Source organism: Osmia lignaria, chromosome 6 (genome assembly GCF_051020975.1).
Source record: "Osmia lignaria lignaria isolate PbOS001 chromosome 6, iyOsmLign1, whole genome shotgun sequence".
Taxonomy (NCBI): domain Eukaryota; kingdom Metazoa; phylum Arthropoda; class Insecta; order Hymenoptera; family Megachilidae; genus Osmia; species Osmia lignaria.
This window is the reverse complement of record NC_135037.1, coordinates 3835012-3854769: the sequence shown is the minus strand read 5'-3', so window position 1 is coordinate 3854769 and position 19758 is coordinate 3835012. Positions and strand designations below refer to the sequence as shown.

General features: G+C 45.7%; 1 protein-coding gene across 6 annotated transcripts in view; it reads left to right on the top strand.

Annotated features, from left to right (window-relative positions):
• The window catches only part of LOC117601716 (uncharacterized), a 230376-nt gene that overhangs the window by 58065 nt on the left and 152553 nt on the right, over positions 1–19758 (top strand). For all 6 annotated transcript variants that reach the window (XR_004580788.2, XR_004580787.2, XM_034318855.2 and 3 more), the window contains exon 3: positions 1962–2103. Coding sequence is in view for 4 of the 6 variants with exons in the window: in XM_034318855.2 (XP_034174746.2) it covers positions 1962–2103 (142 nt within the window). In the remaining 2 variants the exon portion in view is untranslated. The remainder of the gene's footprint in view (positions 1–1961; positions 2104–19758) is intronic.

The window sequence follows — 19758 nt, the reverse complement described above, 5'->3', positions numbered from 1 at the left end:
GTTCATTTCCTTGCTACTCCATCGTTGCCCTCCGCATTCAACGCGTTTATCCATCGGCAACGTGCTCCCTTCGTGTCTCTTATTAGCGCACAGATTGCTGCACCTTTTTTTCTTCCCTCTGTTATTAACTATTCTACGCGTTGATCTCGGTACACCGGTTGAAAGGATAAAACACGGACGACCGGAGCCTGGTAATTAGCGTTCGCTGTGGATACGCGCGTTTGTAGGAATATAATTAGTCCAAGTGCTGGGGGGCACGCTTGAAATGCAGAGCCTCGACAGGTGAACGACAAAGAACGAATTCGTACGATGCTGCTCGACTAGCCAGCTACCTGTTCTACCACGAGACATCGAGATCAAAGCATGTCGCTGAAGTTGTTTACCGTATTTGCCGCGGAGAGGGAAACGAACGTGAATCGCATCGGCAAAGGCACCTTGCTCCTTCAGCGAATTATGCATTATATTTCGTTACCCGTTCGCAGTCCTTTTCATCGGCGCGTAATTCGAGCAAAGGAAAGCTTTGTTTTCAATTATAATTTTTGGAGGATTTACGTTTGATTCGGCAATTAAATCCTAAAATTGAGGATACGCAAATTTTCGCCAGGGTAGAACGAACGATTCTCATTAATTCGTAGGGCATTGTTGACGATAGACGAGACGAGGGGTAGCCCAGGCGTCGATCCGTGGAAGGGCCAATAATTTCAACGGTTTGCAGGCATCTCGAGCGCGGTTCGAGCAACTTAAGCTTTAAAGCGACAGCTGTGCCTCGACGGCAACAACAGACACGGGACCGCAGAGTCACGATAAACTCTCATAATTCACTTAGGCGATATCTGGCTGTAGGAGAGCCGTTGGTAAAGCGCTAGTCGGGGAAATTCCTCCATTGAATGCGAGAATAATATTCGTTTCGTAACATTTGTATACGCGCGCGTACACGATTATTCATACGGCTGGCCATTGTACGTGCTCACGCGGATCTATCCTACTCGGGCTGGACAGACAGATGAACGTTTTCATACAAGACGCTGGTCTAATGAAATCCACGTGCGTGAAATTTCATGAAGAAAACCTTGAACAGAATCGCCACGAATTTACGAGGCTACTAATAAATAAGGAATAACAATAAAGTGGGATTAAGAGGAATCCAGGCGTCTATGTTTCGCGGTTACTCATAAAAGTGTCCAATACATGTGATCGATGGGGTCGTATTTATTTAAGAACAGCCCGAGATTTTCAATGTGGATGAAAGAAAAATTCGTTAGCTCAGCGAACAAAAATCCGATTTTGATTACGTTTAGGCAAACATAGGAGATATCTCGTACGATAATCAACGACCGAACGACGAAGCGTAATGATCTTGCTTGTATTGTCGCCGGTTGCCTAATTGCGAACTGTTTCAGCTGGCGATAAGCGCGGCCTGGCGTTGATCGTGGTCTTTGGTTAGGCGGCGGTGACGGTTTACGGCGGTCGCACAATAGATTCGGTTTGATGCATAGCCAGAACACGGGAGACCGTTAATTTCGCGTCCTCGTGGCCCACAACGGTCCCGTGCGCGGATTGCCGTTCTCCGTCAAACGTCGTTCGCGTTAATAACTCATCGAAGTAAATAATAGCATTTGCCAAAGTGGAGCGTCGAGCGTCACTGGTCCCCCCCGTCGGTTTGTCATCTATCGAGATCACGTCGTATCGATCGATTTCTCTCGTTAATACGCGTCCCGTTATACGTATCTCGTTAATACGCCCCGGCACGTCGATCTATTGTTATGAATTTATACGCGACAGCCCTACCGTTGCCGTCGATCGGCTTTGCGAATCGTAAGATGATGGATGAACCACCGGCAGTTTAATGGAGTGTCCGAGAACGAAATTTCAAATGGACGAATGTGTCTTGGTTGGAAATGATTTCTTCTGAAAAATATTTATTAGGAATAATTGTTATTAATTCGTGCGTTTTGTTTCAGGAACAATGTCAACGTCGATCCTCCGCCGCCCGTAGTACCCGCGGCGAGGAAAGAACCGCACGAAAACATCGCCCGGATAGCAAAACGGTATCTCGACGATAACATGCAGCAGGCGTGGATCAATCCTCGTCTGATATCGATGGTGAGTGAATATAAATGCATCGATTATACGGTACGTTAGCTGACCGTCGTAGCCGAGGTTCTCACGTTCCCTGCCGAGATATCCATTATCCTTCTAGCGTTCAGACACGCGCGAAGGGCTGTAATTTCAACCGGACAACAAATTAATTCATACTGGAAGCCGGTTTTTGACTCAATTCGGTTGATTGGCAAACTATCGTTACGAATCGCGGAATTCAATTATTGCAGAGTGATTGAAAGAACACGCAAATGTTTCTTTTCGATAATAATATATTCTTCACTCTGGGGTGCGTGTATCACGCAACGGTATGACTTGTCGGATGAAGAATTTATTTTCTTACATACGATTTCAGCGATTTTTCTACTTTTTACACGCGACTCTAACGACTCAGTTTATTTTCGCGAGACCTACTCCTAAAGATTCGAATAAAAGGAGTCGTTGAAGTAACGAGAGCGAGCGTCGGATAAGATAGTTGGCTACCTAATTTCCATTTTTCGCGTATTCCTGCGTTATTAATTCCGACTGTCGCCTGGTAGCTTCGTTTCTCTATCTAATATAGCCTCGTTTACGTCCCTCAAAACGCTTAAACGGCTGCGTAAATACGGAATACAGGTGGAAGTAACGAGTAGTAGGCGTTCGGAATATCAGGCGAATAAAACTTGCCTCGAGCCAAGCTACGATCCCTCTCATTAGAGTCGCGACTAAAGCGGAGTCGACTTGTCGGACTGAACAGGTCCTGGGATTAAGATGTGCACTTTCGAGACGTTTAATCGCTTGCGTGCACCTTGCAACGCGATACGTGTTCATTCGCCTTTTCGTGTTATTACCTCGTTCGAGCAGTTTAGAAGGAAACCACGATTGATCGGGTACTGTTTCGAAGTTCCTGATTGAAAATTTATTATCAGCCTTCCGGGTGTAAGTCGGGTTAATACTGCAATCAATTTCATTAACCGGCTACTGTGTCGTGTTTGTAATTACAAGTGACAAGTTCTAATTAGGACAATCGAGGAATTTCCAATAAGAAGAGCAATAGAGTCATCGTCCCATTTTGAGAGTGATTCGCGCGACTCATTCGCGAATAACCATTGAAATATCTCTTTCACTTTGCACGCGATACTATATTGGAACGGCGACGCGCGTTCTACGCGTACAAATTCTCTGAACCGTGTTGCATCGACGTTCGAATATCGACGCATGGTAGAGCACGCTGTAGACAGGTAGAACGTGTGGACGAGTTATTAAACGAGCCAATAACAAACTCGTGATCCACATAACCCTTCGTTATGTTGGCGGCAGCTATTGGCCCATGCGAGGCAGCAATCATCGCTGCCAGCAACGAGCAGCCGTTTCGTAATCCCCGACAACTTGGCGCGAACTCGTTATTTTCTTTCCTCCGTTCTTTCTCCTCTTAGGGTACTCCTTGCCCACGACCTTACGTAACATCTTCAAACGCGTTTCCCTCGGTTTCCCGGCCTCCCGGTTGCTCCGATAATTTCACCCACCGGCTCGCACACCTGCGTGCTCCTCGTACAATGGCGTAATCGAGTGCATCTCTTTCTTCATCGAGATTTTCTCGCAGCGTCGAGCAAACGAGCTGAGTTTGTTAAATCTGGACGTGAAAGGAGCGGATTTTTAGACGCGTTGAATCGAAGAGCTCGTTGATTGTACCGCGATAGGGTAGACAAATTTAATAGAAAAGGAACCGGGTTATCGTTGACAGAGTCTTGTCAGCCGGGTACAAAGTTGCGCGTCATGGGAAAAGGAGATATCTCGGTGGCTGACAGTCGACGAGTTACGAGCACGAAACGAACGAATATTGCTCGAACCCGTTCGCCAGGATTGTATCGTGTATTTGTCAAATCGCTTGAAACGCTCCGCGGGTCCCCGAGCGAGTTTCTGCACCGCGGTTACGCTACTGTCGTTGCATTTGCGCGCTCGCCATCGTGTTCGCTAGTCCCTGGTCAGGATTTACGATCGTTCCAGGTTACTTATAGCTGCCGGCTTTATTAGCATGATCGGTCCCTCGGAGGATAGATTACCCCGTGAAACCGGATCATCCTTGGACCAGCAATCCGATCGTCCGGCAGCTACGTAGCTCCGGAGAGGACTCGTTTCGAGGCGTGCAACCAGGACGGTAGTCGTGCTTCCGTCATACCTCGACGATGCCATTTGTAATTTGCTACAAGGGTGCCTCGTTACGACCGGTTCTAAATTGCTACGACTCTACTGTTGTCCCGCGACTCGCGTTCACTTGCTCGCTGGAATCTCGGTATCTGGGAAAGAGGTGGGATTCGATCGGTATCGGAGCTGTTCGATACTTTGAAATCGAACGAAGTATTCGCTATTATTTTCGTAGCAAATAAATAACGAAATCGCGCAGCTGCAGACTAACGTTTCAAAGTGACGAAGAGAGCCATATTTTGTATGGCACATTTGCTAAGACGATTGATTGCCGGGAGGAAAGTTAATTAAGGAACGGGCGAAACAAGATTCGTTCGCAGTCTAGTCAGAGATCAGCCATTTAATAATCTCGAAAATTCTGACGATTAGGAGACGAGAAAACGTTCGTTTTACACGTGTGCGTAACAGTCTACGCGTTTCCTATATCTATGTATACACAGAGGAGCTATCCCGTATATCTCGACGCGATTCCCCGAGTGCCCTGCACTCAGTTCCTCTAATAACAATAATAATAAGAAGGGATGGAGGCCCGTTTTAATCAGAGGGTCTGCCTGCCTGACGTGATTAACTCGAAGAGCCCTGGGAAGACGAGAGACGGTAGAAGGAGAGGAGGGAAAAGGGGAAAGACGTCGGTTGGATGTCGCTGTCATTTTCGGTGTTTATCATATCAGCGAGCTGGGAGGGGCTTTCCTTTCGTCGCCCCCGGGGTAAAAGGATGGGGTTAAATCTTGGATTTCACGCCCGATTTGTGCCTCCTTCTACTACTTTTTTTCCCCGTGGTCACGCCGATCTTGCCCCTTCGTCGTTACCGAACCGTTCGAGCGTAGAAAATGCTTCAACAGACAGCGCTTGTTCCCCTTTCGTATTCATTGTGCCCGTTTTCCGAACGAACAGATAGCACGAGTATATTACGTAATACCACGTACGGTCCGTAGGCTTTATCGGGCGGTCATAAATCGGCCTGGAGCGCGAGGCGCGCGACGACGGCGAGTAATAAGGGAAAAAGCGGATAATTAAGCCCTGTCTCGACAGATAAATCATATATCCGATACGTTGAATATGCTGGGTACAGAGAAAATGTGAAACGTAGAAGGTAGAGTGTAAAGTGAAAGGTGTAGGAAGCAGAGGGTTATTCTACCAATGGTTCTCCACCGTAGATCCCCATAGATTCTCTAGAATTTGATTCACGTAACACGCTATTAAACCGGTCGCGTCTATTGTTCGCGATTTTCCCGTGGACAATTTAAAAAAGAAGACCCAAAGATGAATGCTATTATGCGTTCCATTCAAGCCGATGGAAAAGCAGCGCTCCTCTTCCTCCATCTCGAAGGTACAGAGAAGGATTTTACTTCGGTAGACGTCGCTCTTCTTGCCGGAATTAAAGTCACGTCTATGGGGTCCCGACATTGAGAACGTCTCCGCTATTTCTCTTCTCTTCTCAGCCGTTGCCTTGCGTCTCGCGTTTTACTTTGGACGTCTAATTAACAAGGTTTTCCTGAGGGTTTTCAAGGCGTCTTGCCGCCGACAAGTAACCGACGAGGCAGTAAATAGCGTCGCGCAAGGTACATCGGTTCTCTTTCTCTCGCGCGAATCCACTATCTCCCTCGCCGGAATCGAGCCACCCGATAACGGTTCGAATTTTTCGATAGAACACCTCTTTAGACGCTTCCTCTCCCACGATTCATCGCGCGGATCGAGGCAGATATCGGCCCGTCGCGTCGGCTTCGACGCCGTGGAAGAAACTGGTTTCTTTCGAATCCGAAGAATCCGCCGAGTCAGCCCGCGGAGAAATTACAAGCCGAGGGACGATGACTTCTTAAGTAGTATCGCTATTTTCGAGCGGGCAAAGTTGCCTCGTAACGTTCGAGGAAGTGTCTTGAAAGATTTTTTTACCCCCTTCTTTGAATACCACTTCAATTTTAACCCTTTCAGAACGGGGCAACTAACCGTCCCGTATGACCGAGGCAAGAAATACCCGATAGTACTCGGAAGGGTTAATAAGGAGGAAAATCAACGCACAACGTGCAAAGGATTAGGTTCTGCGAACGAAAATTGGTACGCAAGAGTTAGGTATCGATCGCAAAGTTGAACGTTACACTGGATGCGAACCGCGTAGTCTTCGTCGGGGGGTGGTAGAGATAAGGGAAGAAGGATAGGAGGTTGGTTGCTTTAATATTCCGTTTTGCTCGCTTCATTAGCGCGGTACAAAAGTGGCTTAAAATAATTGAGTCTACGCCGAGTATAATGGCCATTCTGATATCCCATTGTCAACCAACTCGGACTCTTGATTCCAGGCGTTATCAATGGCTGCTTATTTCCTTCATTGTGATCGCGCACGCACCCTTTGTTTTTGTTTAATTTTTCAACCCCTCCGATATCTCTCGCCCACCATAGACGCTTCTCCCGATCCACCATCCCTGTTTGCTCAAGTCTCGTCGGATCGACGAAAAATTCTTTTTTGATTTATTACCAAATGCCCGAAGTTCGTATCGCATCGTGTCTTTCATAAATTCTCAATGTCGTATCTTACGGGACAAGAAAAAGCACACTAGTTGGTGGGAAAACGTAGAATCGGAATTCTAAATTAAATAAAGCATTCATAAATTCTCGGCAAGTGGCAGCGTCGTACGGTGGTGGCGATGGGGTTGCAATTTTTTTTCCCCGTTTCAGAAGAAAGTACACGAGGCAGCATTTTAATTCCTCTGTTCCCCTTCGCAACCCTCTCTTTCGCTTCCTTTCTTACCCCTGCAGCCTAATATTCTTATCCAGTAGCGCACGGTACCCGCGGTTCGCATTTCTCGCGCTTCTTCCGGTAATATCCGGCTACTTTCCCTCCATAAACCTCTAAGTTTATGGTAAATTGGCCAGAGGATTCTTGTACCTCCTTTTTTCCCCGACGATGTTTCTTTTTCTACGTGCCGTTCTCCTTCCACGCGAACGTTTTCCCTCTGTCTCGCGACGCATTGTTTCGTTCGCGTTTTCCATGCGATATCCGCGTTTAAAGACGGCCGGAACAGCAGTTTCTTTTTCTCCACGACGTTTCTTTCCTTTTATTCATTCTTTCTATACGCTCGCGATGCAATGCTATCTTTGACAGAAATTCCAAAGCGTGGTGTACTGTAGTATCTTTGGTATTTACTTAATGTACCTGAGACAAGTTTGAAAAATTTCCATTTACACGGTGAAGAATGCACGAGTTTTCTGGAGAATTCATTCTTTCAAACAGCGAGTATGTTGACGAGAATACTCTTGGGATTCTCGAGGAGATTTTCGAAGTTTCATTCGCACCCCGGCTTAGTCTTCGACGCCGAGGAAGCGGTAAGGGTTTAAGCTGCCACCCTAAACCCGTGTACACGACTTCTCGTTATTAATTACTCGAAAACTCGAGGCCCGTCCGCCGCGTAGAACCCATCAAAACAACGCACCGACACGAATCTCGAGCTCTCGAGCACGGATTCGCGTCGAGTGGATCCGAGCCCCGGTTCAATCATTTTTCAAACGCGTCCTGATAATTTTTCAATCCTCGACCAGGTGTCCGGAACCCTTCGCGTAGTGACTCACGGTTAAAAAATTTTTATCGCCACCAATTGCGTTTCTTTTCAACCGTTCAATCAAACATCCGCGAAAGATTGCGAGCTTGCGGCTCGTAACGGAGGGACGCGGTTCGATGGTTCGCCAGAGGGGTTAGAATTCGAATGGTGGAAAACGCTGACTGCGAAATAACCGGCGTCGCTTTTTTTATGTGACACAAAGTAGCACTTTGCCAAATGACCCGAGCCTTTTTTAGGGTGCTACCTTCGACATCCACGTCGAAGAAATCGCGACACGGTTCGACCGGAAATTTCCTTCCTTCGGGATTGAAATCACCCTCCGTTGCTTCGTTGCAACCGGTCTTCTCGTCAATAATATTGCTAATACTATATTCTGCACGCGTATCGTTTCATCAGCCTTCGATTTCCATAATTGGGGATAAAGTCGAAGACAATTGTACGTCGCATCGTTGTCCAGAATCAATTTCTGTCCGGCTCGGTTGCGACGTCTCGCGGCACAAAGGTTGCAGGTACGCGACGATATATCTGGTTTATAAATATTAAACCGAGGGAATCACGGCTCCTCGAGAAGGTATCATAACCTTAAGACGTCGGACTGTGCATTGAAGGGGGATCAAAGGGATTTGCGGAAGGTATCCCTCGTTTCACGATATTACCCCTTATACTCCGAAGACTTATGCTTCCGAGCAACGTACACACTGCGAGCATCTACACGTACACGGTACGCTATCCATAAAATTATGACGTTGCTACGTTTATGACGTCTGCAGAATCTTGTGTTTCCTACGAGCAAGTCGCGGCGTCGATTGATTTCCGCTGCTGACTTACGGACCTTTTTTCTCTTCGTGGCTCATCGACCAACGACAAAAGTTACGAGGGTGTTCAAAAACTACTAATGCTCTCTGCGAACGACTTGCTTCGGACACGTGCTGTATTAATCATCGTGTCGTATCGCAATTTATTTCAAACTATTTCTTCCCCCCTTTTTTCGTTGCTTCACCGAAAGAATATTAGTTAATTTACATTCGGACAATTAAACTGGAAAGGAAGAAGGGGTTGGATCGGTGAATCGACAAAGGCAATCTGGCCAGGGTAAAGGAGAATTGTGATTTCGAATCTCGGTCCAGTGAACCGTACCAAGGATCCCCTTTTTCCTTACGAATTGTTGTCGGAAGACGGAGAAAAAGGAAAGGAAAGGAGGTTGGATAGGTGTCGGGGTTTGTGCACGCTCGAAATATCATCGGTGTCGTTCGCGCGCTGGAAACGGCAATAAAAGATAAGAAGACGGTTACCCGAACCGAGTTGCAATGGATCGTAAAAGATTAACTTTCACGTGCCCGATTTGCATAACCTTCTATACCTATCTATTTCCTTCAGATACTTGTGCATAAAAAAACAATTTACCCTGCAGCTTTCGTTAAATAAAAACGTTCATCGGCGAAGCATCAAGAGGGATGAGGAATAAGTTTGCGAAATTTCCAGTGGTTCGAACTGCATTATTGTTTCGAGACTGTAATTACACGGCAAAAAAGTGGATAAGGATGAATTCGTTATCTCCCCTTCTATTCTTCCAGCCTACCCTTGGAATGTTGAAAACTCGCAGGCAGAGTTTTCTGAAGTTTTCCGAGCGAACGGTAGCTGGTTGTTGTAAGAAGATAAAAAAAAAGTGATCGGGTAACAGCTTAATCGGTTCGGAAATGTGTAATGCGTAGTCCGGGGCAATAAGTTAGCCGTGGCGAGGGAAAAAGATTGTCGACGCACTATGGTGGTCGAGGATGGATGGAGAAGCGGGAGTATGTCGAGGTGGTGAATCAGGGATAAGAGATGGCGAAGGTAGGGGGTGGTTAGCGATGGACGGGGCCGAGGGGCAGACAGGCCGTCGAGCGTCGTTAATTTATGGACTTATTTTTCCCGGCGTGCGGTCGCAATTAATCCTGCGCTTTAATTGCTTCGTAACGCGCCCCACGAAAGGATCTTTCGATTTGATTAATCGGATTTGACGGATGTCGCCGCGCAGTCCCGACCAAAGGGACGAATCGTTATATACCGGAAAAGAAAAGGAATCTATCCTCTTTTCTTTGTCTTTGAGGTAATATTTGTCACAGCGACGACTTCGTTTTTTTGCTCTATTATCTGTCGCGCGAGAGTTATTTTGTATTATAACTCAATGTTCCGAAATATTCACCGCGTCTACGCGCTGCAATATCATAGGATTAACGATGGTTGTTGATGGACAAAACCCAATGGAACGTGGCGACAGGATGAATACGGGAGATCCGGTAGATACGGGACGGATGGTGCGATATTTTCAGAAGAAATAATCCAAATATTTAGAGGTACGCCGGTGTTCTATAAAATTCCATCAAATTCCCGACACATCAAACCCCACGAAAACCGGCTGTAAATTAATCCACGAACGTATGGACTACAGCGAACATCAACCCCGCAACTCCGCGTATCGAACATTTAAATCGTTGAAATACCAAAACCGGAGACGACTAGGTTTTATACCTCGTATAGAAATATCGGGAATGTTATAAAAAATTAAACGTCGCCGGGTTTTATAATTTCATCGATGAAATCGTTATTGAAGCGATGTTTTTTCTCCCCTTTTTGTTTCCCGATTCTGAAAATAATTACTCTCTTCCGCGCCGGGGAACTATGTAAAAATATCTCTCTCTTTTGTTTTCGTTTCGCCAATTTTCCCATGAAAATTTTCGAAAAATTCGCGAGAAACGCGGGAAAGTTATATGGAGTCGAATTTTCCACTCGTCGACGAATAAATCGAATCAGGGAACGAGCTGGGGCGTGGAAATCCACGGAAAGTTACATCGTTTGTTTCCTCGGTTTCCGATGTATGCGTGTACACTTGTAATATGGACAAAGCCAATGGAAAACGGAGAATTTGTCATGGTTCGCTTGTCGTCAACATTTTCCACCTGCACGTGCGCGTTAGGTGTTTCTACTTTCTTTTTCCGGGTAGCTAGGCGTTCGACACCTGCTAGCTAAATTATTGCTCCGCGAGCTGTAAACGGTGGGAAGGATTCACGGTGGTTTGCTTGCGCGAGTGTATCAAGTTTTTAAAAAACATAATTTATCTCGATGGAAATTAATGTTAATACGATTCGATGCCTTTAATTCGTAATAATTACAAAATATCTAAATTGAAATTTCTAATTATCAGTTTCTCCTTACTAATTTACTAATGTATCGGTTAATTAATTCTCAATTACTTAACGATCGTGTTGGAGGATTATTACGAAAACGTTAGTGGAAGTAAGAACTTTGCTAATCGCAGGTTGTTCCTCTGACCTTTGCTCCGCAGCAAACCGTTCGTTTCAACTGCAATGTAATATTCTCCTTCAGAAATAACAGCCTCCTAATGCACTTAACGATCTCTGCACGGTATCGTTCGCCGTTTCACGGTCATTTCTCTTCGACCCCGAAATTAGTGGGGCGGAAAGATACGCGATTCCCGGATATTCCCTGTAAGTAGTGGGCAGCAGCCTAAATACTCGTACGCTTCTGAAATAGGATCGTACAGCGGGCAATCTACAGGTCTGGTAAAAGGGATTTACGATCACTTTATTTCTCATCAGACGATGAAAAAGGAAAAAATGACTCCGCCAGTCGAGTTTCTACGTTTTCAGACCGCTCTTCCGTTAGTCCGAAAATTTATCTTCTAATTTATTAGTCTCTTGGCTTCGTGCATAGTTCAGTTTAGTAGACACGCGGGTGCAATGCGAGGAATATTTGATCGGTGAGGGCGCCCTTGGGTGCCCTCGAAACACCTTTATTTTCGTTTCGCCTTGGTACAAAAGAAAACGAAAGAAAGTAGGTGTTTTCATTCGATTCCATTGAATTTCTTGTTTTCTAGACGAGATAAGTATTGTCACATACCCTGTAAAAACGAAGGAAATTGGTAATGAAATTGGTAATTAAAGTTCCTCGTTAGATCCATACGTTGCACTTGCTGATTTATCAAAATTTCTGTAATTCATTATTTGTTTGACAAACTTGAAAGAGTGTACGCGACAAGTGTACCGAGTTGTTCTCAGATTTCCAACCGTGACAAGAAGTCTCGTTTCCCGCGAGATCGCCTCCCTCTTCTTATAAATCATACTTCTACTCGGTTGGTTAACCTTATGGGGGATGGAGGGAGGTAGGAGCCCCATAGTCCTTTGCAGAGTCTCGTTCCACAGGCTGTGGCTATGTTTATGTGCCATTTGCCGGGGAAAGTGAAATAATCGTCGTCGACGTCGTTATAGCCGTTGTCGACGCCGGCGTCGTCGTTATCGTGGATCAGCCCGCGAAATTTTCCAGCGTTCCTACAGGAAGGAAGAAATAATCGGTGCTGGTAATTCGTGGAAAATTCGACGAGCGTTAAAATGTATCCGCGGACACTGGCCGGAGGATTTCGAGCGGAAACAGCGTCGAAACACGCGATTAAACGATGCATGCCATTAATATATAATTTAATGACGACCACGCGGCGCGTTCGTAATATTTCGAATTGCGATTGGATTAGCGAACATCATATCGCGAATTCATCGTTATGCACGCGTGGCTGTCGATGACGAGATTCTTTCTATCGGTAAACCAATCGTTGAACGGAACTGCCTTAAATCTACAACCCCCACCGACTGGTTATTATATAGAGGGTAATGCTTGATTTTAAAAGTGTTAATCGCCCTGCTGCGGCGGATATTAAAGCTCTGGACCGGACGTGTATCGGAATTCGTTATAGGTTCCGGGGGGGGGAAACGCGCGTCGCTATCGACAAAACTTCCTCGTCGTTGGCGGAATGAACGAGACGGGCCTTCGGACACAGAGCGTATATTGTGGTCGGATCGACGTGTGCTAACCGTCGATTTCCATATTCAGGAATTTCGTAGGAATTCGTCGGCTGTCTCGTTCAACCTGATTTCACTGAAACGTACATCCTTTTTTTTCTAAATACCTTCTCGACGTATTCCCGATTGCGAATAAACAGAGAACATAGACGATTCTTAAAAAATTTAGGAGAGATCATCGAAAACTCGTCGCTAATCCCAACGATAAATCTTTTTTTCTTCCTTTCTGTTTTTCCACCGCGTACTCCGCGACTTATCTGGTAGGCGACACGATGCTGTTCGACGCCGCTAGAAATCGGGGCTCGAAACCGATATCGTACACGAGGGTGCGCGAATAATTTTCATCGGAGGGAATCGATCGGGAAAATTGAATATTCTCGTTAAGAAAATATTTCCACAGGCCCGACCGGTCGGATTAAGCCGGCTTTGAATTTCGCCGTTTCCCGGTTACCCTTCAATCCTACGCTGCCTCGTCAACCGTCTCGTCTACGTCGAGGACAGACATTTCGAAAATCTTTCGAACGCTCGGACGCGAAGTCGCAATTAAAATAATTATTTTTAGAGAGGACGCCGTAGACGAGTGTATTTATCGACGATTACTTGATTGACGAACTCTCTGGAGGAGGAAGATAAAAGTCCTCGCCGTTTCTGTGGATAAAACGATCAAAAAGTTTATATTTCTTTTCATCAATTCAATGCACCATTTCGGGAGTATTGAGCTTGTTCCTAAAACAAAATTGTACTTGATTCTATTGTTAAGAGTAGCGGAGATTCTTCGGCCGATAATGTGGACCAGCCGAAAATGTGTGTGTGTGTGTTCGTGTTGAGGAATTTCACAACGTTTCCGTCGAGGGTACTTGTGGCCCGCAGGGTTCCACCCTCTCGCGACCGCGGACTTGACGGCTGATTGAAAAGTTACTGCGCCCCCAATCTAGAAGATGAGCCCCCGAAATTAAATCACTGCTTTCGACGGGGTAGCTGCGCGAGGGATTGAAACGATGGACCTAGTAACGGGATCGTTCTGCCGTTTGTTTCACGGACTATTAAGTCACGTTTGAGGTTTATTTGCAGGAGAAATATCAAAGAAATTTTCACGATGGATCTCTTCCATTCGATGACGCGAAGAATCAACAGGATGATAACTGTGCGTGTCACGGTACAATTTACCGGAAAGGGACTCGAATCGCAACAGAGGGGACCAGCGCATTAACGACATTTTTACGTGATACCACAGTGGGTAGAGGGGAAAAAATTTGGTGAAAAAGCAGGGACAGAGGTCGGTAAAAAGCGCGGAAACTATGGGAAGGTATTTAATTAATCAGATTAGAGATGTAATTACCGGATCCAGAAATTGGAGCGCCATGGATGTACAGTCTAGCATGATCACGCGGGTAATTAGAGATCGCAATTCGTTAATTAGACGCATTAACGAAGCATTAACGTGGCATCGAGACAAACCTTGATGGATCCATGGATCGCGTGGGCGAACCGTCGCGTTGCTAGATAATTAATTATTGGGAGAAGAGAAAAACATTTGCTGTCGTTGCTTCTGTCAGAGGAAATTCCTGCGATGGCAACGGAACTGATGATAATAAACTAAGAGGTATTCTTCTGCTTTCTTAGATACTATTTTGTCATTTCTTTGCGCGGGAAAAGATATTCTCCGTAATTGCTTTAACCATTAAGCAATCCAGGATGCAGGGCAATATTCTGCCCTTAAATTTTTTAAATCTCAAATTATCTCAACGCACCCCTTCGTTCGCCCCATTTCCAGTCAATGTCTCGTTACCATGATTACAAAGACTCTTTGTTGAAAAACTGATTCGTATAAAAGCACGGTTTCTTACAACGCCTTGCTGTTTTCTCGATAATCTCAAAGCTCTCTGGACCTCTTGGTGGTCGAAAAGGAACGGTACGATCGCGAGTACTGGAAGGTCGCTTCTTTCCGTAATTAAAATCCGCTCGGTCTTTTTCCATTAGGCGGGAACGAGTGTAGCGGGGACGAGGAGCAGCTCGTTACAAGAGTTGTCCGCACGTGGAGGCCGAGAAAGGGAGGACATTCGGTCTCCATTATGCAAGGGTCACGCGTGTTAGGCCAACATAATATGCGACCGAGGTCTGTTCTTTTATATAGTTGCTGACTGCTCTTCTGTCTCCATCTCGAGCACCGCGAAAGGAACTGTCGTAATGCGAGGTAGGATAAATGAAAAACCGTCTTTAGAGCTGGCTAGATCGCTACGACGACTTCTAACCGAAACGAGAACCAAGGGAAGAAAAGATGGACGGTGTATCTTGGTTCGCGACAATCGCGACAGCCATACGCCTCGGGGTTGTTAAGTAAAGTAACCTACGACCTCGTTATCTTTCTTTCTTGAAAATGTCGGAACAGAAGTTTCTGTTCCTAGCGAAAGTATATTGTAGAGAACGCGGGAATGATTTAGGAATCGAAATGAAAAGGATTTAGAAACTTTTTCTTTAGTCTATATGTCCCAAGAATTTGTCCAGAAAGTGGGCGACCCACGGTACTTGGTCTCTTGTCCCTCTATCTCGAAACTTATCTTTATCTTTCTAATCTCGATCGACCGAAGATTACTGGAGGCAATTCCTTCTATTGTGACGTGAAAGACGTAAACCATTCTGACACTCCTGACAAATATTGACCAGAAACAGCAAACAGACCATCTCGCACGGCGGTGCGCTTTAATCAATGCTAACGATCCGTTTATTATTCGAGGGTCGGTCAAAACTTGGGGACAGGGATGACCTTTCGTGGACTTGCGAGGGTCAGTTCCCTCCCGCGCGTTGATGAAATTGCATTACCGCGTTCAATTGACGCCCAGACTAACTTCGCCGATCTCCCCTCGGGTTCATCTTCGGAGAAACACCAGACTGTGGATTAAAATTGCTTCCAGTAGCAATTCATTGACAATGGCCGACGATTGGCACTGTGTATCTTACGTTTATTGATCAGAAGCCGTCGCAGAGGATGATTACTTACAATGATACGTACTTTTATGACTTTCCGGCGAATTATTCTTGTAATTTGCAAGGAGGATCCGCTTGTTCCTTTTATATACACTCTGTCGAATGACTTCTTTTAGAAGATGCTCCTTCGAGGAAGCCGGGCTGCAAGAAAATTGGAACAGGGCCACTCGTTCGAATGCAATTAAAGTTCCAATGCGGCTACCGCTGATTTATGGATCGTAAAGAAGATTCGTTACTCGTCCCTTATAGATCCCTTCATTTTAAATAGCGTCTGCTTTTTTTTTTGCACAACTTCTTTTCCTTCGGGAATTACTTTTTACTACTTTTATATCTTCTAGGATATTTTCAAGTATTTATCAAGCGAGTTACATTGTCCCGGCTCGTTCCATGCACGATGAAACAATTGTACAGGATTATTGCCCGCGATAACATCAAGCGACGTATCCTCTTTGCGCGTACAATCGGATGATGAATGCACGCCCGACGGCGAGTGCACTTTTCGAGCAGCGCGCGACCCACAAAGACGCCGCGGTTTTAATTACAATGCAATTTTCATTGCGCAGCACGTCCCTTTGAAAGTGTTTCCACTCGAATACACGAAGCAATCACGTGCTCTCGTAGAGGAGCCGGGCGATGGTCGATCGTCTCGTGGCGACGCTCCGCGTCGTTTCGATCCGCGAAGATTAAAGGGTTCTCCCACCACCCTTACCCGCTCTTTTCTCTTGCCAGTATCGCGATGTTACGCACCCCTTGCGTTAGAGTTTGCCGCGTCTACCGCAACCGTGTAAATATCCCAAAGTCCCGCAACTGTTCCGCCACGATCTCGACTGTACGATTGAGATTTCGTACAACGTTTCGAGTTTAACAAAAAGATTCATTCTCCTCGTTATTTTTCCCACCCTTCAGCGATGCTTCATCACACGGTCATCGCTTTCACAACAGGCAACTTCTCGTATTCACCCTCGGCCCGTCGAAATTCCGTATGAACCCCCATTTACGATCCAATTCGGCTTGATAAATTCCAGAAAACGCACGAGTCACCGGAGGAACGAGTATCTGGCCGGGGAGGATGCAAGAACTATAATGGATTATCGGTCGAGGGAGGCGGATCTGTAATCGAATATCAGTCAGGGGTTAAAATCCATCAAGTCTTCCTTGATCGACGCGACAGGTTACTCTCTATCCGTTCATCTCCCTCCCAGAAAAACTAACTGCAGTATCATCCTTAATATTTCGACCCTTAAGAGCGTTGGAAACCTAGATTTTGGAAAGCCAAGTGATTTCTTGGCCGTCTAGCAGTCATATTTCTTGGATATAAATCAAACCGACCACTTAGGGGTGGCGTGTTTCAACGGATGGCTGCTTTTGTCGTAGCCAAGTGGTCCCTCCTTTTTCGCTTCTTTCTAATACTTTATGTTTCATCGAAAAATACTTAAAATCCTGTCGTACATCGTATATTTTATTTCGTTAAATGAATGACTATTTTTCAAAGGGGTACCGATTACCAGAATATGATCGATGACGATGAAAAGTTGGCGAGGGAAGTGGACAACGTTGGGAAAATGAAACATTCGTAACGTTATTGTTCGTTGGTAGCCGGTTGCAACGAGTGACGTACCCATCCGTCATGATGTCGTCGGGCATCCAGCGGGCTTTCAGTCCCCATAGAGGCGCCATCAGCGGAAAACCCCATGTGCGAGTAGCGCGAGCGTAATCGTGCACCAGGTGTCTCGCTAACGTCTCTTAACGAAGGACACCAACCCCCTGTCGTGCTTTTCCTCCTTTTCCATTCACCTGTCCCTCCCTTACCGCTCTTCTTTCCTCTCCTTTTTTTTCCACCATACAACCAAGAGACACTCGGAGAGGAGCCTTCTCTTAACAAGCATCGAGCAACTCTCTCTCGGTACTCAGGACGTAAAAGAGATTTTTTGCTTGTTAGATTGTTTGCTTCTTCTCGAACGGGGAGAGGGCAAGAGGATTCGAGGTTTTTCAACGGCGTTCGTCTTCTTCTCGAGGAACTAGGAGTTTTTGTCGATTTTCTTCGAACGATCAGAGGTCACTGGAGATCGTGAGATACCTCGATGAATATCACGTTCCTAGATATCGTTATCGCCTTTCTGAAATGTTCAGATAAAAAGTATCCAAAAGATAAAGGATCTTTAGAACAATATTTTTACACGTCTGTTTGTTAGGCGGCTTGCCTTTGATCTAGCTGAAAGTAATCGATATCACCTTGAAAATAATTGTTAATAATTTTGTTCGGATAGAAATCGACATGGAAAGCGTTTCCAACTGGTACTTTAAACCAATCGCCAGCGATAACCGCGTACTCTTCCGTCCCTTTCCTCCGGCTGAGACAATATTGGTTCATTCTACCGAGAAACTTAAATCAATGAGACCGTTTTATTCCTTTGCCCGTTCTACTTGCCGATACATTCAACGAGCGGCCTAAGTATCCACACGGATATCTCTACAGATTTTACAAATCCTTTGGCCAAACAAGTGGCGAGGATCTGGCAGGTGCCATTTGCCATTGAAATCCTGCTGCCATTAGAGACGTCCGATCTAAATCCCGCTGGCATTTGCGCACCGGATTGTCGTCTTATCCTGCCGTTTCTCTTTCTTCCTTTAGCCTGCCATCCTCTGGCTTCCTCCAGGACACGCGCAACCTTCCGCCCTCCTCTTACCCCTACGGGTCGAACCCTCTTCGTGCATTTCGCTCTTGTTATTTCACTGGTCGTCCCTTCGCGGCGCGGCGGCCGGTTGCTCGCCAGCCTCGAATCTCTCTCTCCTCTGGACCGTTTCTGGCAGCGAACGTTACCCTGTTAAGATCCACAAAGCAAACAGCGGCCAGGAGATAAGAGTGTCCTTCGGGAGGCCGCCAAGGATAACAGAGAGCTTTAAAAGGTTCGTGGGGAGCGTTCCTTCTCGCGCGAACGTTTTTCAAATTCGATTTCCCTGCTGCTGCTCGTTCGACGAGTGCTCTTCTACGTTCACCGCTGTTTCAATTTGTTCCTCCCTCTTATTCTTTTTTTAATATTCCGCTGGTTTTTTGGTGTCGCAAGTTGCGCGTGACGTGTGCCGAAAATATTGACACGCTGCAGCTATTCGTTGCTTTCATGTTTCTTTATTTCAAACTTTTTTGTAATTTTTCAATTTGTATTCTTTTACGCGTTGCCACGGTAGAATAGACCGTGTGTGCCGCGGCACGTTTCAATAATAATTAATAACACGTCGATTGTCGCAGTAGAAAAGTCGGCGCACAGTCAGACACGCCGTAACAGGGAATATTTAAAATTTTACCGCGCGTTATTAATCTAATATTAACGTTATTGAAAATATTTTCCCTTTAAAAATATTCCATCATATTAAATTCGATGCGCCGCTTACCGATAATCCCATGACCAGGAACGTTATTAACCAACGAATTGATTTCTCCATTTGCCCGGTGCATGAAATTTTTCACGGTCGTGTTCGCATAAACACGAGCAGATCCAATCGGTAGACGCACGCACGATTTCCTCCCCATTCATCCTCGAAGCCCGTTCATTCAATTTCCAGAACGAACGCCGACTCTCTTTCCAGCCTCGACTGGCGCCCCATTGACAACAGTGCTTTTCAATTCGGCTTCTTGTTACGTATTCAATTAATCCGCGGAATCTTGCGCATCGCCCCGAACCGAATATCATCCTGTTTCCTCTCTACGGATCCAAGAAAGACGAGAATAAGAGGTCGGCTGCAGCGAAGTTGGCAAAATACGGGAATAATTTAAATCTTTATCAACGTTGAGCACGGGAAGCCTCTTCGTTCGGATGGAACCGCATTAAAGATATTAGTTGGCTTGCCATCGTTGCACGGATCCACTGAATCCACTAAGGATTGAATACAAAAAAATTGTACATTTATCAAATTTGTTGCTCAGAGGAGGTCGATTTCTTTTATGCATTTTCCCGTTGTTCGATTTCGTGGTTATAGATCGTTGGAGAGAAGAACGGTATCTTCTAACGAAAGAAAAATAACCGAGGCCACAGATGGCGAAACGTTATCCACGAGGGTGTAATATGCACGATCATCCGCCTAATCTA